This window comes from Engystomops pustulosus, chromosome 4 (genome assembly GCF_040894005.1).
Source record: "Engystomops pustulosus chromosome 4, aEngPut4.maternal, whole genome shotgun sequence".
Lineage (NCBI taxonomy): Eukaryota > Metazoa > Chordata > Amphibia > Anura > Leptodactylidae > Engystomops > Engystomops pustulosus.
The window spans coordinates 221,044,760-221,068,313 of record NC_092414.1 but is presented as its reverse complement, the minus strand read 5'-3'; the positions used below and the strand labels follow the sequence as shown (position 1 = coordinate 221,068,313).

The following is a 23,554-nucleotide window of genomic DNA, read 5'->3' as shown; positions in this document are numbered from 1 at the left end:
AAAGGTCCTTGGCCCACATGTCCAGGCCTTTAGGGATACTCTAATAGAATATCCTATATTACAATACACTGTACCTGAAGGGTTTTGTATCCAGTCTTGCTTTTACATATATTTTTTGCAATATTTTGATGCTAACAGGCTACATAGTGAAACTGAGCCTCTAAAATATGATTATGGTCTGTTCTTAACTTTTTGACTTAATAAAAGTTTAAAGAAAGAAAAAATGAAATAGTTTGGTAATTAGAATTTTATCCTTATTCTCCGAAAACTCATGAGATACTGGTAGAAATTCTCCCCAGACTTGTTATACCTGGCACATTGCCTTATATGAAGTGTATAAATATCTGCATCCTCATCCCATTCCGGTTCATGTTCCTGTTGCTGACCACCACACGACATGACTGTGAGGACGATCACTGTCCCGACACATTTCTTCTCAAAGAAGTTGGCAACTTAAAAATGAATTTACAGAACCAAATAACCAATGTAAGTGTTACTAGGAAATGTTCTGCTCTGCTTAAGATTCCCTTAAAATTATATAAACATTATAAAACAAAAATGTGACCCTTCTAATAAAAAAAGTTCAAATTTTGATTTAAAATTATCTTTTAAACGATTGTCTTTAAAAATGAGTTAAATCATGAAATTGCTTTAAACGAATCATCGCTTTGATTTTTCTTCTCTGTTGACACTATTATATAATTGTAAAGTCCTCACTAAATGTTGTTTCTTCTGTGTACTATATTATGTATTTTTTCTAATTACAGGAGAATAATCTGACTGTAGTCACAAAGTTTTTTCTTAAAGGATTTCAAATCTGCAAAACTTTAAGAATTTTCTTGTTCTGTCTTCTCCTGGTGGTTTACTGTGGGACAATATGTGGGAACGTCCTGATCATCATCCTGGTGTCCACCAGCAAGAACCTCCACACTCCCATGTACTTCTTCATCTCACAACTGTCCGTCAGTGACATATTAGTGATCACAGATGTTGTCCCCAACCTCCTCCACATCCTACTGAATAATGGAGGGGTCGTTATTTCTATAGCATGTATATCTCAGTTGTATTTCTTTGGCGCCTCTGAAGCTTTTGAGTGTTTCCTCCTCACGGTGATGTCCTATGACAGATATGTGGCCATCTGTAACCCCCTCCATTACTTCACTATCATGACCAGTAGACATTGTGTGATATTGTCCATTCTTTGTTGGCTGCTTGGTTTTTCTATCATCTTTATTTTTATTGTAATGATGGCAAATGTTATATTCTGTGGACCCAATATCATTGACCACTTATTCTGTGACATTGTCCCCTTACTGGAACTTGCCTGCTCTGACACATTTGTCATCCACTTGGGGATTTATTTCATGGGAATACCATTAGTAATAATTCCAACCACAATAATTGTCACATCTTATACTAATATTGTATTGGCAGTACTAAGGATCCCAACCAGTACCGGGAGACAGAAAGCCTTCTCCACCTGTAGCTCCCACCTCATTGTGGTCTCCATCTTCTACTGGACCATATTCAGTGTTTATATTGTCCCAACAAAAGGCCAATCATCAACCATCAGTAAGATCCTCTCCTTGCTCTATACTGTGTTTACACCTTTGATCAATCCCATTATATACAGTCTGAGGAATAAGGACATCAAGAAAGCCCTACAGGAGACACTTTGTAAACTTGATTTGATTTATTAATGATAAGAAGGTCTACACAAATAATAAATCTTTAGTTAAACTAATTTTAGCTTTGGAATGTCTATGAAATGTATATAACTATTAACCAAAAGCTCATGCTTACCTGATAATTAGAGTTTTTTTTAAACTGCACTTAAAAAAACACCTTGAAATCAGTCCTGGATTCACTTTCATTATACATGTAAATTGTAGACACCTACAATTATTATCTATTGGGCATTTCTTTTGACTATTTTATTCTCAGATAGTGTAGCATCCTCTATTATTCTTGTGTAGCATGGATCCAGCAGGGTGGCCAACCAGTATTCGGTTCTGTTATGTATCCTGACAATTGGCTGCCAGGTGTCAGTGTGCAGACACTGGAGCATATAATGGCTCATGAAGGCCAGGCTTCCCAGAGGAAAGGACAAGCTGCCCTCAGTGGGAAGTGTGTCCTCTACGTTCTCTGAATCTCCCAAGCCAAGCTCTAGTGATGCCTGTGAGCTCCTCTGAGTGCCACCCAACTCCATTTACTCATCCTCCTCCTGCTGTTAAACTGTTCCCTGGCTGGACAGTGAAGTAGCATATCGAAGTCTGGAAACCCACCCTGCAAACCTAGAGTGGACTTTCATGGCACCTGTTGTTTCTCTTCTTCCTTGTCTTCCACCATTACACCCTGCATCTTGGCCTGAAGAGCTTTTACAAGCAGAAAAAGACTGGGTTGTTAGAGCTGATGATGGCATCATCAGTGCTGACCATACTTGTGACATGTTGGAAGCAGTGCAGCACTGAAAAAATTTCCCTCATGAAGGCCCAGTCATTGGTGGTAAAGTGCTGCTGGTCACTAGTGCAATTCACCAGGTCATTCTGAAGCTAGATTTCCACAATTGTCTTCTGTTGCCGGCACACCCCTCCCAGTACATGTAAAGTGGAATTCCACATATGAGGCGGTGGTTAGGAAGACCAAAATTCTTCTGCAGTGCAGATAGGCAAGCAGCATCAGGTTGTGAATGCCAAAAATGTGAACACAGGGCAAACACTGTAAATAGCAGCTCTGATTCATTGAACCACTAAGTCGAGCACATGCACAAAACATGAAACATGTATCAACTTGGTTTGCCCCCAAACTACTACAAGATTCTGGGCATAGTAGCACACCTCATTGCCAAACTATACAGTGACAACACCTTTGTATTCGAGGTATTATTAGACTGACAACAGCACATTTATAATCTATGTACCAGTGTATGCTATTCACGTACAACAGCACCTTTACAATAGAGGTATTACTGGACAATTTTCAATAAAAGGAGTGACTTTACAATCAAGATATGATTGATGGTGATTTATAATTTTTCTGGAGCTGAGAACTATACAGATACAGAACCTTCAAGACCTTTCTGAATGTTCCAGTAAATGCTAATATTCCTGTCTGATCTTTGCAAGTATTGCTGTATAATTCTCTAAAATCAGTAAGAAAATCCATGCACTATAGCATTCAATGAGTAGTATAATGCAGATATTCAGAGTACCCTAAAAAGGGCAATCATTTCAGATTTCCACCTTTCCCTAACAACAACATTTTCCTTTATATACCTATACCTATGTTTTTCTCACTAGACCCTGCTGATCTGCCTGCCCCAATGATGAGCTCAAACTCTCTCAAGCTCTATGTGCGTTGCTTAATAGCATCTGGACATGTGACTCTGCTCTTATCTGCAGAGTTACATGTCCAGCACAGCCAATCACAGCCATGCTAATCGGCGATTGGCTGCATTAACAGGGTATAGGGTAAAGAAATGTAACACTTCTCAAACTGTTAGACAGTTTCAAATAAGAGTCGAGTGGGCACTTAATGAAAAGTGTTTGAAAGTGAACAACATATCCGAAACCTCTACATTAAGTGTACTACACTAAGTATAGTAAATAGTGCCACGAATAATGTTGGCACCGATTGCGGTTGTTGACCCTTTAAATGTTGCTGGCAGGTGGAATGCAGGAAACACTATTTGCTTTAGGATCATCGCTCCTCGAGGACCTCACAAGTTGCAACAATCCTAGGGAAGCAGATGAAAAAATGTGTTTTCTACACCAATTGCAGGGTTAAAAGGTTTTCAGTTTTATTTGACAACCTTCATTAAAAACATAGGCCAAAATTCAGTAAACAGACTGACTTACGTGTTTCAGGAGTGCAAATCTCAAATGCCCTACATCTCTGATCCTGGGGACCCAAAAACGTATATAACCCACCCCAAAGATATAGCGTCTGGCTTTGGTTCTTTTTATTCTAAACTTTATAATTTACAGGATAACAGAGCTATCTCTTACCCCTCTCAAGAGTTAATAGACATCTTTCTGCAGAAAACCAGAAAAAGGGCTTGTCCACCTTCAGAAAAAAATTGATTCGGTTTGTGTAAGGAAAAGTTATACAATTTTCCAATATACTTTCTCTATTAATTTCTTAAGGTTTTTTAGATCTCCACTTACTGTCAGTCTATGGCAATTTTCCTCCCCAGGACAGGAATCTGTCCATAGTCATGTGACACGGGTGCACGGCTCGTTAGCATCACATGGCTCTGATTACTCTCTGTGATACTAATGATCTGTGCACCTGTGTCAGATCACATGACCGTGTACAGATTCCTGTCCTTTGGAAGAAAATTGTGAAGCTTCCCATAGACTGACATAAAGAAGAGATCTAAAAAACCTTTAGAAATTGATACAGAAAGTATATTAGAAAATCGTATAACTTTTCCTTACACAAACAATATCAATTATTTGCTGAAAGTGGAAAACCCCTTTAACTCTCCCTTTGCATATGAGGAAGTTGTTAAAATCAATTCAGCAAAGAGACGAAAGGCCCCTGGAGGGCCTTGTCAACGAGTGCTTCCCAGGCCTTGGGGATACTCTAATGCCATATCTATCTCTTTAAGAAAGTAGCTAGCTCCCTTCCGAATGAGATACTTCGGGCTATGATGGTCACTGTACCTAAATCCAGGAAGTTTCCTAAACCAGCAGCCAATTTTTGCACAGTAAATCTCCTAAACTGTGACACCAAATTATATGCCCAAGTCTGTTGGCTGGCACCAGAAGAATGGTTTCTTTGATGATGGTGATGGAGACCTCTTTGACACAAAGAAGAAATTTGGCAGAATAATTGGCTATTTGCCTTCTATTGGCTTTTAAACCCTTCCTGACGGAGGCCGCAATAGCGATGCACAATGGGAAGTGACTTCCCACATCGTGTAGTACTATTACGTCCTGCATGTACCGATCACAGAGTTTACAGGCATGGTGATCAGAAGCTGACAGCAGGCCATCTCCACTTGTGGACCAAGGTAGGGGGTTACTCCGCCCCCTCTGTGTCCATGATCGCTGCAATTGGGCCAGGAAATTCAGACCGTCCAATTGTAGCAACTCAGCTGCTTTCGGCCATTATGGCCATATAGAAAGAGAAAAGGGGATAGGAATCAGTGCTGTACTATAAACCACGGATCCACAGGTGCCCCATTTAGGAAATAGCATAATGCCCCCTCTCTGATCATTCTGGCATGTCTTATCAGTGCAGAGCCTGATGCTGGTAGTGTACTGAGGAGATGGCTTTTGTGCAGCAGACCATCTTCCCTCGTGGTCCGGGGGTGGATGGGGGGGTCCTGGCCCTCACCCTTTCACACTTGCTGCAATTAAAGCACCACCCCTCCCTTGTCAGCAATAATGGAGGTGGCATGATGGCGGGTATGACAGTCTGGTCTGTGCAGACTTATTGGATCAGTACAGAGCACAAAATGTAGTACCTGCACAAGTTTTGGTGTAGGCTGCAAGGTAGATGGCTGCTGTCTGTGACCAATCAATGACTGACCAAACAATCTGATCTCAGGAAGAAGGTGGGACCTTCTGTATACTGCTGAGGACAGGCATTCTAGTCTTTAATAGTGTATAGAGTGTTATACATATATCCTATCCAAATTGAGCTACTGGTGATGACTTGTAATAGTTGTGCTAGAATCCCAATCTTTAACACAGATTCTCCTCTCTCTCTCGGGCATCATTTAGTTACAAACTACAACTTAACTTTCCATCTTCTCCAATGCAGGAATAATATTTAATACTTTATATTTTCTTACTCTATCTGATATAACATCTGTAAATATTTTAACTTTCCTCTATATTGTTTCATATCGGTATATTCAGAACCAGAGGAAGCTGAATAGATTTCATCCAATTAATCTCCAGTCCTGAAAAACTTTCAAATTTCTTTACTTCTCCCATCCAATAGCGCAGTATCCAATCCGTATCCGTGTTAAAAATATAATTACATTATCTGGAATATTGTTCCTTTTATTACGAATTTAAATTAAATTATACCTGGCTCCCAGGAACATCATTCGCTGCATTTTTTGCTCAATGTGCTTCCCATTCACTTCCCATTCCCAGGGCTTCAGGCTACGATGGTCACTATACCTACACAAAGGGAGTCCCCTAATACACTAGCCAATTTTTACCCAAAATATCTCCTAAATTGTCAAACTAAATGATATGCCAAAGTGCAAGCTCAAGGTGTGTTGGCAGTCATTTCTGGTGACCTCCGGTATATCCTGAGCAATAGGGAGAGCTAACGGATAATGGATATTGACCCAACGGGTCTTTTCAGTAATGAATTAGTGAAGATCCTACAGGCAGCTTGGGAGAAAAACTTATTGGGAGAGGAGCAATTAAAATACCTCAAACCATCTTGCCCATAAATAGCTGCTTTCTATAGCCTACCCAAGTTACATACAGGCTATACAATATTCTGAGACCCTTTGTTCAGAACACAATGAATGTGCTCCACTGGTTGAAAGATCTCACCATGACACCTGTCACACTTCTGGTCAGCCTCGATGTTGAGGCCCTGTACAGTTCAATCCATCGTCAACATGGCTTAAAGGGAAATTCTCGTCTGGGGATGCACATTCTGTTTCATTAACCTGCCGTATATAAACAATAAAACATCTTCAACTAGATGTTATTAAAAAAAAAATACCTGTGTGAAGATTTCTCATAAATATAGTCATATGGGCCCTTAGAAACAAGACTGTGTCCTTGGATACAACCACCTCTGCTGGAGGGATTGCACAAAGAAACAAAAGGTTTTTGTATATGAAATGTCCAGGAGTTACTGCAGGTTCCACAGCCGTCCTGTGGTAATGATCGCTGGATCCAGGAGGTCGGGCAGGAATCAAAAGCACATGTCTGGCCACCACTGCCAGAGTGTGACGTGGTCGCATCCAAGGAAGCTATCTCGTTTCTAAGGGACAACATGGCTACATTTATGAGAACTTCATGATTGGACTCACCGGCACACATAACTGTGGCACTTGTATGGCTTGCAAAATACAAACATAAACCAAGATGCATAACAAGGATATACAAGGATATACACGAACAGGAAATTCATTAACTGTTGCACTGCAGGGGTAGTGTATCTGGCTACCTGTCTCTGCCCTAAAAACTATGTAGGTAAGACCTTAAGAGAATTCCGCACACGGGTACTTGATCATGTGGGTAATATCAGGCAAAATGAGGATAAACAATTAGCCAAACATTTTTGGACCTATCACAATGTTGATCCAATGATATTCTTATTCTCCATTATCCGTTGTGTTGTTTAAATCGAGGTAGAGTGCGAGTGCATAGCAGACTATACATTTCTGGCACAGAATATATTTCTGGTATAGGATGTTTACAATTCATAAAATACCTGGATAATGCTACCTGCTATGCAATGTACATTCCTACAGTGAAGTAATTCAATTGTGCATGGACCCCGTGTGAAACTCACTGTTCCCACACCGGATGGGTAAACCCACCGGAACCCCAAGAGGCTGCAGACTGCTCCAATTTTACCAATACCTGCTATATGTGTTGTGCCATTTTGTGCAACTCAACAAGGTGAGTGTACGCCTATACAAATTATTGATATCCAGCTATCCTGAGTTAACCTACACATCCAGCGCCCTTTTTCTTGTCTCCTGTCCCCACTTTATCTTCTTGCCAGTGTTAACTTAGTTGAAATGGTTCTCCTAACTTAAATCCTGCATGTCCTGCTTCAGTTCCCTGTATATATACTATGCCAGTTCTTTTAGAAGCTTCATAGTTGCATAGCCCTGTTTGTTTGGGGAGGATGGGGGTGGTTGCAAATACCCACCAGCTTGCTGTTTCACTCCTCAGAGGTGGGGAGGGGGTGGATCTTCTCAATTTCAAGCTATATTATTGGGCGGCCCAGTTGTCCCACTTCCCTTGGAGGTTTCACCTTGAAAAACCATGCACCATGGCACTTCTTCTTGAAGACCCCTATTCTAGTCTTCATACTTCACCTGAGCATCTCCTATTTGAGGGGGAGAGAAGTACCAGAGGGGCATCCCCCATGATGTACCACATCTTTTTTGTGGGCGAGACAAAACCCTACGCCACTGGGTTTAACAAGTACACTCCCCTGTGGAATTACCCAGCTCTTTCCGAACTTTCCCTTCTGCTTAATGGGGATAGATGGAGGGCTAGGGGGGTGTTCTATATGTGTATATCTGTTCAGATGAAGTCCTCCACTCATTCCAGCAGTTAAAATATTCCTATGACTTGCCAAATTTCTTCCACCTGCTATATCTTCAACTCTGCCATGCTATAAACACAGTTTCCAGGTGACCAGTTTGTAGAGAACTTCTTTCCTGTTCCCCTTATACTCCAACCAGGCCCTGAGAAGTGCCCTCATAACCCGGCTGTACAGAGCATTACTATCCACTCATATCCACTGGCAAGGGTACGGTGGGAGAGGGACCTTGGTCCATAGATGGACGACTAGAGGGATTTTACCCTCTCTTCGCCTCCCCCAACCTGAGAGACAGAATGTTCCAGGTATATATACTCCCTCAAGCATACCTAACGACTAGTAGAGTGAGTACATTCCGCCTTGGGTTTCTGGACCTCTGCCCTAAATGCTCTGAGACCTCAGGAACCTTCTTCCATCTAATATGGTTCTGGCGTCCGACCCAGAAATGAGGCATCTGCAGTGGGGAGTGTACTACTTGAGGTCCTGGTTTCCTCATGTGGTAGGTCGCAGAAGGCTGGAGCCCGGTAAGTGCCAAAAAATGCAGATCGGGGTCTTCATAAAGAAGAGGTGACTCTGGAAGTTCTGTAAGGCAGTTTTAGTGGCTTATTGGCCAGTTAGTGTATGTGGTACAGTGTGTCCTTCAAGCTCCACCAGCTCATAACCACACTCCCATTCTTGTTTGCAATATTTAAATGCTAACAGGCTACACAGTTAAACTTGATCTGTGGAATGTGTTTATTGTATGTACTTTACTTTTCTTGACTCAATAAAATGAAAAAAAAATTAAAAAATAAGAAATGGATTGGTAAATATTATGTTATCCTTATTCTACAAAGACTCATGAGACACTGACAGAAAATCTCCCCGGACTTGTTACACCTGGCACATTGCCTTATATGAAGTGTATAAATATCTTCTCCTCATCCCATTCTGGTTCATGTTCCTGTGGCTGACCACCACACAACATGAATTTTCAGAGCCAAAAAACATCTAATGTGAGTGTCGGTAGGAAATTTTCTGCTCTACTTACGATTAACCTTTACAAGCCTGAAAATATTTAAAAATGGATTGTTCTCATAAAAAATTCAACTCATGTTATTGAATTAGGTTCATAGATGCTTTATCATTTATCCAATGTCTGTAAAATGAGTTAAATAATATTTTGTAATTTTGGAAACTCTAAGTCTTTAAGGAGGTGATTGTTTTATTTTGTAATTATTTTATTCTAATTTTTGTCACTAAATGTTGTTCCTTCTGTGTATTAATATTATATTTGTCCTCATTACAGGAGAATAATCTGACTGTAGTCACAGAGTTTTTCCTTAAAGGATTTCAAATCCACAAAACTTTAAGAATCTTCTTGTTCTGTCTTCTCCTGGTGGTTTATTGTGGGACAATATGTGGGAACCTCCTGATCATCGTCCTGGTGTCCACCAGCAGGAACCTCCACACTCCCATGTACTTCTTCATCTCACAACTGTCCGTCAGTGACCTTTTAGTGGTCACAGATGTTGTCCCCAACCTCCTCCACATCCTACTGAATAATGGAGGGGTCGTTATTTCTATAGCTTGTATATCTCAGTTGTATTTCTTTTGTGCATCTGAAGGTTTTGAATGTTTCCTCCTCGCAGTGATGTCCTATGACAGATACGTGGCCATCTGTAACCCCCTCCATTACTCTACCATCATGACCAGTAGACATTGTATGATATTGTCCATTCTTTGTTGGCTTCTTGCATTTTCTATCATTTTGATTTACATTATAAAAACTGCAAATGTTATATTTTGTGGCGCCAATATCATTGACCACTTATTCTGTGACATTGTCCCCTTACTGGAACTTGCCTGCTCTGACACATTTGTCATCCACTTGGAGATTTATGTTATTGGAATTCCAGTAGTAATAATTCCAACCACAATAATTGTCTCATCTTATACTAATATTGTATTGGCAGTACTAAGGATCCCAACCACTACCGGGAGACAGAAAGCCTTCTCCACCTGTAGCTCCCACCTCATTGTGGTCTCCATATTCTACTGGTCTATGTTCAGTGTTTATATCGTCCCAACAAAAGGACAATCATCAACCATCAGTAAGATCCTCTCCCTGCTCTATACTGTGTTCACGCCTCTGATGAACCCCATTATATACAGTCTGAGGAATAAGGACATCAAGAAAGCCGTACAGGAGACAATTCATAAACTCGATTTGGTTAATTAATGATAAGAAGGTCTTACCAAATGATGTATCTTAAGTTTTACGACTAATTTTAACTTTGGAATGATTATGAAATATATATATATATGCATCAAGTATAAGTCCATTTTTTTTTGTTGATAATTAGGGGTTTTCTTACTGCAACAAAAAACACCTTGAATTCAGTACAAGATTTATTTTTATACACGTGTAATGTAGATATCTACAATTATTATCTATTGGGCATTTAATTTTTACTACTTTAATTATGGGAAAGAAAGATATGGTGTCACGTGATTTTTGCGCAGCTGCGTTGGCTTTTATGCGACAGATATCGGGAGACGGGCCGTCGGACGATCCAACGGATTTGGAATGTGTCACTGGTGCTCCCGCGATCTTTGTCTCCGATTGCGGGCACACCCGTGCCCCTCAGCGTCCCTCCGGATCTCCGATCTGCTCACTTCCCCTGGCTCCAACGATGTCCTCTCCTGCTCCCGCAGCTCGGCTCGTCCCCATCTCCTAGAGCGCGCGCGCGCCAGCTCGCTCGGATTTAAAGGGCGCTGGCCTGTTATAAGTTTCTGCCTCTTCCTGTGACCCTTGCCAGATCTTCAAGTCTTTCCCATGAAGAGAAAGCTCTCCTGTTATTCCTGGGTTCCTGTTATTCCTGCATTCCTGTTATTCCTGCGTCCCTGTGATTCCTGTGTGCCAGTCCGTTCCTGTGGTCCTGCCTTCCTGCGTGCCAGTCCGTTCCTGTGGTCCTGCGTTCCTGTGTGCCAGTCCGTCCCTGTGGTCCTGCGTTCCTGTGTGCCAGCTCCTGCGCTTCCTGATGTGAGTCCTGGTGTCTCCTGTATTACTACCTTGGCAGCCACCGTGGGCTAGTCGCACCTGTGGAACGACCTGGTGGTATCCCGCCGCAGCAAGTCCATCCCGCTTTGCGGCGAGCTCAGAGGGTCCACAGACTCCTTGTCCTGACAGAATGAGCGCAGGATTTAACTTTAAAATTTTGTCGCAAGCCCAAGCACTTGCATGCACCAGGAAGAAAAAGGTGAACTCTGTCGGACCTGAGCAGGAAATCGGGTGCACGATCTTAGTGAATCGCAGCAGAGTGCATTGTCGTTGGACATTCCGTATTGTGGGAACTCCGTCAGCCGGGTAAGTAAATGTGCCCTAATATGTTGTGTTTTTTGGTTATTTTGGCTTTTTATGTTGTATTTGATTTTTATATGGGATGGGACTTTAGGGGACATTTATACTTTTTTTTTTTTTAAACTCGGTTTTATTAAAGTTTGCAAATATCATTTACAAGAAAAGTGCTGTACATTTGTTACATAGATTAATTGTATACAGAAATGCTTGCATCATAACGTGCGATTCCAGGTGATTGTACAAGTAATCGAGTTCCACACCTTTACAAGATTAACAGTACATTAAAAAGAAAAAAACATCATAACAAACTTGCTGCTTTGTATTTTATTATGTTCATACCGTATCGGGATCGGAGGTCAACTGACTAATAGGTTCTGGTCACTTGCTTTAATGTAAAGCGCGGTTACCATATGGGTAAACTATGCTGATTATATCAGCCGTTTGTAATCTGACTTATGTGTTACACCATAATTAGGCCCGATTACCCATGGCTGCTGCAATGTCACCAGGCCCAGGGGATGTGGACGATGAGTTACACCCCATATTTTATATCCCATATTTTGTTGAATTTCGCGGGACATTTCCTATGTTTATATACCACTTTTTCGTATGGTATTATTGTATTCACCAAAAACAGTGTCTCTCGCAGAAATACCCTTTCATAATGCGTCCAGACCTCTTCATCAAAAATGCCAAACTTACATTTCTAGGGTACATGGAATGGGCTTTTCTAGTATTGATGTCAACAAGTTTAGGACCTCCTGCCTGAATCCCTGCAGAACCGAGCAGTCCCATATCATGTGGTGGAAGTCCGCCGGTGACTGCCTACACCTATGACATTCGGGGGTGGCGACCCGTTTCATCTTAAAGAGTCTAAGGGGCGTGAGATAGCTTTGATGTATGACATGAAGTTGTATCATCCTATTGTTAACCTCAGGTGAGACAAAAAGATGTGATTGGTACAGCTCTGCCACTTGTTCTTCATCTAGGGTGGGCATCAAAGACCTCCATTTGTCTAGAGCTGCCAGGGGGGGGGGGATGCTTTAGCATTAATCAGGTGGGAATATATTAGTGAGATGAGTCCAGCGGGTCCCTGTGAATGTATTACTCCAATTAGTGGGTATTTGGTGCCATGCAAGCCTGTGCAGATAGGGCATGGAGATACCTATAGAACTGCCTGTGTGGGATGTCATACCTCTCTCGCAGATAGTCAAAGGAAACTAGCACGTCATCTACATACCTGTCTCCCAGGGTCTTTATCCCTACTTCTGACCAGAATTGGCTGTCATTCAGCTCAGTTAGGTGTGGTAGTGTGCCATTCCCCCACAGTGGGGTCTGGGCTATGGCACCTTCGGCCGGAGAAGTCTTTTTAGCTGCATGCCACACCCTGCGTGCCACTTGATGTGCGGGTAAAAGCCTCCCTTCATATGAATTGGCACTTTCGAGCACCTCCCATAGGGACTGAAGATTCAAGTAGGAGGCTAGATGTTGTTCGGAGGGGTCATTGTTTGGGGTGCCTAACCAAGGGCCCAAGAATTTCAGTTGACCTGCTAGGTAGTAAAAATATATATGTTTGGTAACGCCATTCCAGCTAGTACCTTAGGACGTTGCAGTTTTGCCAACTGCGATTTGGATCTGGAGTGACCCCATAGAAATGATCTCAGTAGGGAGTCTAAAGACTTAACGAAGGAGTGCTGGATAGGGACATAGACATGTTGCAGCACGTATAGGCACTTTGGGAGGACCACCATCTTTACCAAGTTGATCCTGCCCGGGACAGACAAAGGGAGTCCCGATCATACCTTAAATTTGTTCCTAAAGTGAGATATGAGAGGGTCTACATTCATAGCCAGTGTTCTAGCTGGCTTTTTGGTCAAAACAATGCCCAGATATTTGAAATTTACAGAGACTTGCAGGTTCGAGACACATTGGGGGCCGTCATCCCTATCAGGCGACAAATACATTAAATGTGACTTCGCCCAGTTTATGAGGAGCCCCGAAAAGGAGCCAAAAGTGTCTATTAGTTGAATAGCCCTTGGCAATGATGTATCCGGGTTAGAGAGGAACAGTAGAAGGTCATCAGCATATAATGCCAGGCGATCTTCCCGGTCTGTGACTACCATGCCCCTGTATATTGTATCAATTCGGAGGCGTAGGGCAAGCGGCTCGATGGCCGGAGCAAAAAGTAGGAGCGACAAGGGGCACACTTGGCTTGTTCCCCTACCCAATGTGAATCTAGAAGACGTCTGACCATTGAGTACTATAGATGCACTAGGACACGCGTATAGCAGTGACACCCATTTAATAAACACTGGTCCAAAACCAAAATTTTCAAGGGTAGCTAGCAAGTGCGGCCATTCTAAGGAATCGAAAGTCTTGGCAGCGTCCATTGATGACAAGGCCCAATCCTCTCCCCTAGCTACTCCTATCTGTGTCAAAATCTGCGCCCGCCTGAGGTTATTAGACGTACTACGCCCCGGCATGAAACCGGCCTGGTCAGGATGCACCAGGTTAGTAATCACCATGTTAATTCTGCTGGCTAGCACTCTCGTGAGCAGTTTATAGTCCGAGTTTAAGAGAGATATGGGTCTGTAAGACTCACACTCCTGTGGATCTTTACCGGGTTTCAGAATAAGGACTATGTTTGCCTCATAGAAGGACGGGGGTAGCCTGCCATTCTCTAGGGAGAGTTTTAGCACCTCTAAGAGAGCCGGTAGTAGCTGTTCTTGGTACTGCACCAATACCTCCAACGGCATGCAATCTGGGCCGGCAGCCTTCCCGCTAGCTATATCTGATAAGGCCTACTGAAGTTCTGTCAAGGTGATTGGCGCATCCAGTGTCTGTTGTTGTTCAGGGGTCAGTCTGGGAAAGGTCAGTTCTAGAGATGAGCGAGCACTAAAATGCTTGGGTACTCGTTATTCGAGACAAACTTTTCCAGATGCTCGAGTGCTCGTCTCGAATAACGAGCCCCATTGAAGTCAATGGGAGACCCGAGCATTTTTTTAATAAAACTGAACAGTAAAAGAACAGTGCAAAAAAAAAAAAATTCCAGATGTTTGCAGATGTTTTACTTGTAAGAACACATTGAAATAACACTATTCTTCACTTTGCAGGTGTTCGCGTGTGTCTCCCGCTAAGTTAGGAGATGTGCACGAACATCTGGAATGTGAAGAATATTGTTCTTTCAATGTGTTCTGCACTTAAATGGTCCTGTATTCACTGTTTTTAATGTTTTAATTCTATTCTTCACATTGCAGGTGTGCGCGCGTGTCTCCCGCTAGGTTCGGAGATACGTGCGCACACCTGCAAAGTGAAGAATAGAATTAAAACATTAAAAACAGTGAATACAGGACCATTTAAGTGCAGAACACATTGAAAGAACACTATTCTTCACATTCCAGATGTTCCGAACATCTCCGAACCTAGCGGGAGACACGCGCCAACACCTGCAAAGTGAAGAATAGTGTTATTTCAATGTGTTCTTTTTAGTTTTTTCACTTCCATTTTTCACTCACCAACTTCAAAAATCTATAACTTTTTTATTTTTCCACATAAAGAGCTGTGTGATGGCTTATTTTCTGCGTAATAAATTGCACTTCATAGTGACGGTATTTAATATTCCATGGCGTGTACTGGGAAGCAGGAAAAAAATTCCAAATGCAGTGAAAATGGTGAAAAACCACATTTGCAACGTTTTCTTGTGGGCTTGGATTTTACAGCTTTCACTGAGCGCCCCAAATGACATATCTACTTTATTCTTTGGGTCAGTACGATCACATGGATACCAAATTTGTATAGGTTTTATAATGTTTTCATACATTTTAAAAAATGAAAACCTCCTGTACAAAATATTTTTTTTTTCTGGCACCAATAACTTTTTCATACTTTGGTGTACGGAGCTGTGGGTAGTGTCATTTTTTGTGAATTTTGATGGCATTTTCATTGCTATAAATTTTGGGACTGTGCAACCTTTTGATCACTTTTTATAAATTTTTTTATATTTTTCAAAATGGCAAAAAAATGCCATTTTTGACTTTGGACGCTATTTTCCGTTACGGGGTTAAACGCAGTGAAAGACGTTATTATATTTTGATAGATCGGACATTTTTGGATGCGGCAATACCTAATGTGTTTATGATTTTAACTTTTTATTTATATTTATATCTGTTCTAGAGAAAGGGGGTGATTTGAATTTTTAGTTTTTTTTATTATAATTTTTTTTTAAACTTTTTTTTATTTTTACTTTTACTATTTTTTAGACTCCCTAGGGTACTCTAACCCTAGGTAGTCTGATTCATCCTATCATATACTGCCATACTACTGTGGATTTTACTCCCCATTCATTACAATGTGCAATTAGCACATTGTAATGCATGGGTTAAAACGAAGTAGCCTCGGGTATTCGGAACAACCGAGGCTACCATGGCGACGAATCGCCGCTCCCCGTGACGTCATCGGGGAGCGACGATCCGCGGAAAGATCGCGGTGCCCATCCGCCGGCATCTTTTTGAAGCGGCCGGCAGCATTGCCGGCGGTGATCGAGGTGAAAGGACCGATCGCTAGGACCGATCGCGGGTGTTACCGGTAAGCCTTTACTGCAATATGCAGCAAAGACTTACCGGCTATGCAGAGGGCTCGGCCCGCGAGCCCTCTCCATGCACCGGGACCCGGCGCGCGCCGGACTAGTACGGGGTTAAGGGACTCCCAATATGGTGCAGGGCCAGGGGAGATCGCATTAGAGTACATGAACACTGCAAGTCTCTCCGGGGTTTGATCCCCCTCTGTAATTAGGGACAACCAAAAGGGGTGAATCTTTCTTATACCATTCCTCGGACTTCGAGGTGAACATTGGAGCGCAACCAGAATCGGAGAGTGATCCGAGATTCCCCGGGGTAAGTGCGTTATAGATGTCACCCATGAATAGGCTAAGGTATTTCAACACATATAATCTATACGGAGAAAGAGTTTCTACCGGGAGTATGACATATGTATTCTCTGACCTGGGGATGGCGAATACGCCATATGTCCCACCAGCCCATCTCTGACAGAAATCGCTGCAGGGGAGTTGTATTTGTGAATTGGGGATGTGTTCCCGGAAGCCACATTTTCTCAAGGGATGGATCCAACATGACATTAAAATCTCCCATGCATAAGACAGTAGCATTGGGATATGATGCTGCAAAATGACCCGCTTCATATAGAATCTCTAAAGAGGCATTAGGCGGATTATATAAACCTATAATTACCACTGGTACACAGTTGATCCATGCATGAATGAAAAGGTATCTGCCCTCCATGTCTGTCTTAATTGTCCCCAATTCCCAGCGGACTGACCTGCAGACCAGTATTGACACTCCCCTGGAGTGTGACATGTGTGTTGAGTGGGCACACCATTGTAACCAGGGTTTACTTAACCAATGAGTGGTTTGGGGAGTGAGGTGGGTCTCCTGGAGACAATGGGGCAGATTTACTTACCCGGTCCATTCGCGATTCAGCGGCGCGTTCTCTGCGGAGGATTCGGATCCGGCCAGGATTCACTAAGATAGTTCCTCCGACGGCCACCAGGTGGCGCTGCTGCGCTGAAGCTCCCCGAAATGCACTCAAGTTCACCGGCCTATTCCTAGTGAAGGTAAGTGCAAGTCTTGCGTCATTTTTTTTTTTTTAAATGCGGCGGTTTTTCCGAATTTGTCGGGTATTTGTTCGGTCACGCCCCCCGATTTTTGTCGCGTGCATGCCAGCGCCAATGCGCCACAATCCGATTGCATGTGCCAAAATCCCGGGGCAATTCAGGGGAAATCGGCGCAAATCGGAAATATTCCGGTAACACGTCGAGAAAACGCAAATCGGGTCTTTAGTAAATGACCCCCAATGAGTTTGGGAGCGTGTCTCCTAATATATGCAAACATCATGTTGCGCCTTTTAGTGTCTCCCGTCCCCCTCACATTCCACGACATTATTTCAATTGACATTTCTCGATTCCTTGAATGCACCTACCAAACGTGGCAATAAAACAAAAGGGGTAGTCTGTACTAGACGCAGCTGTATCAGACTATTGCTCCAGCATACTGGGTTTTCCCATTTACACAATGCAACGAAGTAAACTGCAGCCCGGGAGTGATAGTGAATCACTGCGTTTAAGAACCCAGGAGGCAAAGTGGGGTAAATAGCTTATAGGCAATCATAATATTACCAGGTTACCGCAGTCCTGATCTCCGGGGCAGGTATGTCAATTCTCGCTTCCTAGAGAAGAGTCCCACAGCCTGTGGTACTACACCATCTTGGGGATCTACGTAAGGTGTTTACCCATGCATCTGGCTCCTCAGCAGAGGTGAAGATTTGGGTGCGCTCCTCATGAATTACTTGCAGGCATGCAGGGAAATTCATGCTGTACTGAATGTTCAAGTCCCTCAGGCGCTTCTTGATTCCCATAAACGACGCCCTAGTCTTCTGGAGGGCCGCCGAAAAATCCGGAAAGATGGAGACAGCAGATTGGAAGGAACCCTTGCATCTGGTAGCTTGTAAAAGAGCATCCCTGTCCTTGCTGCTTATCAGTCGAGCCAGCGTTGGCCACAGCCTGGCCCCGGGCTGGGGAGGACGAGCTGGGACTCTCGGGTCCTTTATCGGAACTCAGGGCTGCAATGGCAGTGATTGTCTTTCTAATGCTCTATAGACGCTGCAGTCACTATGGTTGCGGCGTCTATAGAGTTAAACAGCAATAGTTGCAATCCCAATGTGTATACAGGAGAAAAAATAAGCTCGGAGGGGCGCTATGGTAACAACCCAAAGAGGCGAAACGATTGTGTCCAAATAGCGATTTATTAATACAATTAAATAAGATCAATAAATAAGATCAATAAAATAGTATAGATATACATACATAGTAGTAGATAAAAGTCCTATTAACGCGTTTCGGGTTCCAAAAACCCTTTCTCAAAATCAGGACAAGAATGAATTAATTGGTAGAAACAAAAGTGCTTTAAATACATTTCATGGGATGACATACCTGAGCACCATATGTAATAGGAGTGGTCACTGGGATTGTACTGGAAATGACAATTGGCGCAGATGAGACTGTCAGTGCCGGTATTTCCGGTGTGCGCATGCGCACCGGGCATCGGCATGACAACAAACCTACGACGCATGCGCCAGCTGGGTAAGTATTGTGGTGTCTCGTGATGCATGACGAGTGACCGCGCATGCGCAGTGGATGTTCAGAAGAGTATCCATTGCTATGGTGATCGCAGCAGGCTGCGCGAGATAGGGAGTAAGTAGACTAGAGATGTCAACAAAGGGTCTGCATGTTTAAAGGTCTATTTCATGAAAATAGTTGGTTGGTGATCAGTATTCGTATCGGTGGTGAAAAGGACGAGTTAATATGTATATGGGACAGGGTATTCAGCCAACATCATTATATATATATATATCTATATACACTCACCGGCCACTTTATTAGGTACACCATGCTAGTAACGGATTGGACCCCCTTTTGCCTTCATAACTGCCTCAATTCTTCATGGCACAGATTCAACAAGGTGCTGGAAGCATTCCTCAGAGATTTTGGCCCATATTATCATGATGGCATCACACAGTTGCCGCAGATTTGTCGGCTGCACATCCATGATGCGAATCTCCCGTTCCACCACATCCCAAAGTTCTAATGGATTGAGATCTGGTGACTGTGGAGGCCATTTGAGTACAGTGAACTCATTGTCATGTTCAAGAAACCAGTCTGAGATGATTCCAGCTTTATGACATGGGGCATTATCCTGCTGAAAGTAGCCATCAGATGTTGGGTACATTGTGGTCTTAAAGGGATGGACATGGTCAGCAACAATACTCAGGTAGGCTGTGGCGTTGCAACGATGCTCAATTGTTACCAAGGGGCCCAAAGAGTGCCAAGAAAATATTCCCCACACCATAACACCACCACGACCAGCCTGAACCATTGATACAAGGCAGGATGGATCCATGCTTTCATGTTGTTGACGGCAAATTCTGACCCTACCATCCGAATGTCGCAGCAGAAATCGAGACTCATCAGACCAGGCAACGTTTTTCCAATCTTCTACTGTCCAATTTCGATGAGCTTGTGCAAATTGTAGCCTCAGTTTCCTGTTCTTAGCTGAAAGGAGTGGCACCCAGTTTGGTCTTCTGCTGCTGTAGCCCATCTGCCTCAAAGTTAGACGTACTGTGCGTTCAGAGATGCTCTTCTGCCTACCTTGGTTGTAATGGGTGGCGATTTGAGTCACTGTTGCCTTTCTATCAGCTCGAACCAGTCTGCCCATTCTCCTCTGACCTCAGGCATCAACAAGGCATTTCCGCCCACAGAACTGCCGCTCACTGGATGTTTTTTCTTTTTCAGACCATTCTCTGTAAACCCTAGAGATGGTTGTGCGTGAAAATCCCAGTAGATCAGCAGTTTCTGAAATACTCAGACCAGCCCTTCTGGCACCAACAACCATGCCACGTTCAAAGGCATTCAAATCACCTTTCTTCCCCATACTGATGCTCGGTTTGAACTGCAGGAGATTGTCTTATTTTTTTCCTGTATACACATTGTACTTTACCGACATCACTAAGGTGACCGGTTATTTTGAGCCTTGGGAGCTGCTTACTAAACACCCGGGAGACTAGTGTCCTATAGCCATATAATTTTTGGACCAACATCTAACTTTGGGCCCGCATCATCTTCTGAACCTGTACCGGACCCCAGGTTGGGCATACGTGCACAAAAACCAAGTGGCAACAAGGTGAGCATAACACCTATCTATTATTCCATCCGGAACTGTTATCACCCGAGGCGCCGTCCCCTACGTGCCTTTTTCTTCTATCTTTTTCACATAGTTGCAATCCCGGCTGTTACTCCGGGATCCTGGCATACTGATCCATCACATACTGATCACTCTGGCTCAACTTCTGAGCCCGGGTAATAACCTTGACATAACTTTACATCACATTGCGGGAACCACTCACATCCTATAACAGTGATGGCGAACCTTTTAGAGACCGAGTGCCCAAACTACAACCAAAACCCACTTATTTACCCTGATGTGCCAATGTGCCATTTTAAGCAGTAACTTATTGTTACCTGTTCTTCCGCTTCTTTAATTGTATCAGCCCCCTGAGGCTACCAATACAGTTGAAAGAAGGAAGGCAAATTCAGCCATCATTGGAGCTTCTCTCCAGGGTCTCTCTGTTTTTAGGAAGAATGGTGGGTCCAGCAGGAGGACCTACAAAGATATTGCACTTCTTTCCACACCTTCTCACTTTTCCTGCAGTTCCAAACAGTCAATGAAGTGTCGCTGTAAAATAGTCATAAGTTGCCTAGGACTGCAGGAAGATTTTATGGATTTGGTCCTGTTTGTTGAACTCTGTCCTGGGATGATGGCCCGAGTGCCCACAGAAAGGGCTCTGAGTGCCACCTCTGGCACCAGTGTCATAGGTTCGCCATCACTGTCCTATAACATCGAGTTACGTCAAGGCGCGGGAAGGGGTTAAATATGTCATGCTCTACATTATTTGTGCATTGTGGATGCCCGGATACCTGCTCATCATGGCGGAGCACCAGTCATCTCCTGGGGATCACATGTTGCTCCCTGTAATGGTATCTGCTGCCCCCCACAGCCGTTCCAGCTGCATGCACTCGGTGGATGTGCCAACGAGCACAATGTGGTTTCCACAGGTGGGATTATTATAATGTGAGCTTTGATTGGTCTGTGGCCCCGTTTTTTAGTCGTTAGAACCCCCAGCATCACCCCTTGACAAATGTTTTTTTGACCGAAACACGTGTCGGGGCTGGTGCTGGGCAGAGAGGTCCTCTCCTCTTCATTTAAGGTAACTGGTATCTCACTTTGCTGGAGATTGTTAGGACCTAGCACTTCATATGTGTGTTTTTTGTATATTCTAGGTTACCAATAAAGTATGGATTGCTTTATTGGTATTGGTGTTTGCATTTGAGAAGTCACTTTGTACATGGAACAGCCATATTTTGCACCATTGGGTGCAGTACTTTTAATACTTAATACTAGTTTTTGGTTACACTTTTGGTTTAACCCATATACACACATACAGAATATTATGCACCCATATACACACATACAGAATATTATACACCCATATACACACATACAGAATATTATACACCCATATACACGCATACAGAATATTATACACCCATATACACACATACAGAATATTATACACCCATATACACACATACAGAATATTATACACCCATATACACACATACAGAATTTTATACACCCATATACACACATACAGAATATTATACACCCATATACACACATACAGAATATTATACACCCATATACACACATACAGAATATTATACACCCATATACACGCATACAGAATATTATACACCCATATACACGCATGCAGTACATTATACACATTTACAACCCTGCATACATTATACTTTCCCTGGAAGATCTGACCGGCAGTCTTCTCACTTGCCGTCTGTCATCAGTGGGTCAGAAGGCAACAGACAAGACTGCGGCCCAGCAGCTAGAACCACATGTAAGAATTCGACGGCAGGAACCTGGTCCCCTCTCCCCGAGCTGATGACTGACCGAAGTGGTAAATTGTGTACAGCTGCAAATGTCCTCCTCCATTCCTTAGATTTGCCTCAGGTTGGGATGCGACCCTGACACTTCTGGGCCCCATAGCAGCTGCTATGGCTGCGACCCCTATAGTTACACCCCTGTATTTTTATATTATCTATCTATGTATAAGGAAAAAGCAGCCCTCCACCGCAGGTAGATGTAAAGTGAAAAGTTGGTATCTTTATTCCATAGTGCTAAGTGGTGACGTTTTAATAATATGAATGTATGATGGTGATATATCATCACCAGTCCACTTTATAAAACTCAGCCAGGTACCAATCCAGGTCAGACAACCTTGGTTCTTCTTCGACAGAAAAAGATTACTTTATTGAATTTAAGGCCCAGAGACAGACATTGACAATTGACAATGGTGTTAATATATATTGTCCATTCAGCCCCACATATCAATCCCACATAGCATATCCCACATAGCATATCCCACATAGCAATCCCACATAGCATATCCCACATATCAATCCCACATAGCATATCCCACATAGCATATCCCACATAGCAATCCCACATAGCATATCCCACATAGCAATCCCACATAGCATATCCCACATAGCATATCCCACATAGCATATCCCACATAGCAATCCCACATAGCATATCCCACATAGCAATCCCACATAGCATATCCCACATAGCATATCCCACATAGCAATCCCACATAGCATATCCCACATAGCAATCCCACATAGCATATCCCACATATCAATCCCACATAGCATATCCCACATAGCATATCCCACATAGCAATCCCACATAGCATATCCCACATAGCAATCCCACATAGCATATCCCACATAGCATATCCCACATAGCAATCCCACATAGCATATCCCACATAGCAATCCCACATAGCATATCCCACATAGCATATCCCACATAGCATATCCCACATAGTATATGCCACATAGAATATGCCACATAGCATATCCCTCCACCATCCTGTCCTTTTCCCTTTTTTCCCTTCTAAATAACTTTATACAGTGAATTTCCCATTGACCTGCATGTGGAGGATATCTTATTGGCTAAAACAGATAAGACTGTCCCCATAGCTGTATTTTGCTAATTAATAGGCTGTTATTATGGTGACAACTAGAGATGAGCAAGCATACTTGTCCGAACTAGATGCTTGTTTGAGTATTAGCGTGCTCGAAAAGGCTCGTTGCTCGGACGAGTATTTTGCCTGCTCGAGAACGAGCTTTCACTTAAGGAAACACATTGAAGAACAGTGAAGAACACAAAGAACACAGTGAACACAGGATCATTAAGGATGATTTAAGTGAACAACACAGTGAACACAGTGGAGAAC

The 23,554-nt window shown here is 43.0% G+C and overlaps 2 protein-coding genes across 2 annotated transcripts; both read left to right on the top strand.

Annotated features, from left to right (window-relative positions):
* The first annotated feature begins 369 nt into the window (after positions 1 to 369).
* Positions 370 to 1,700, top strand: LOC140128688 (olfactory receptor 1468-like). The gene is made up of 2 exons (XM_072150387.1): positions 370 to 486; positions 768 to 1,700. The coding sequence occupies exons 1-2, from the start codon at positions 370 to 372 to the stop codon at positions 1,698 to 1,700; spliced, it is 1,050 nt and encodes a 349-aa protein (XP_072006488.1).
* A 6,986-nt stretch (positions 1,701 to 8,686) lies between these two features.
* Positions 8,687 to 10,486, top strand: LOC140128687 (olfactory receptor-like protein DTMT). Its single transcript, XM_072150386.1, has 2 exons — positions 8,687 to 8,764; positions 9,554 to 10,486. Exons 1-2 carry the CDS (start codon positions 8,687 to 8,689, stop codon positions 10,484 to 10,486), a joined length of 1,011 nt encoding a protein of 336 aa, XP_072006487.1.
* Positions 10,487 to 23,554: the final 13,068 nt, after the last annotated feature.

What these genes read in the sequence shown, in the direction of transcription:
- LOC140128688 (XM_072150387.1), top strand. Translation starts at nt 370, where the DNA reads ATGTTCCTGTTGCTGACCACCACACGACATGACTGTGAGGACGATCAC. An exon ending in TACAGAACCAAATAACCAAT is followed by an intron (nt 487 to 767) that starts GTAAGTGTTACT and finishes TTCTAATTACAG; the next exon opens with GAGAATAATCTGACTGTAGT.
- LOC140128687 (XM_072150386.1), top strand. Translation starts at nt 8,687, where the DNA reads ATGGTTCTGGCGTCCGACCCAGAAATGAGGCATCTGCAGTGGGGAGTG. An exon ending in GGTCCTGGTTTCCTCATGTG is followed by an intron (nt 8,765 to 9,553) that starts GTAGGTCGCAGA and finishes TCCTCATTACAG; the next exon opens with GAGAATAATCTGACTGTAGT.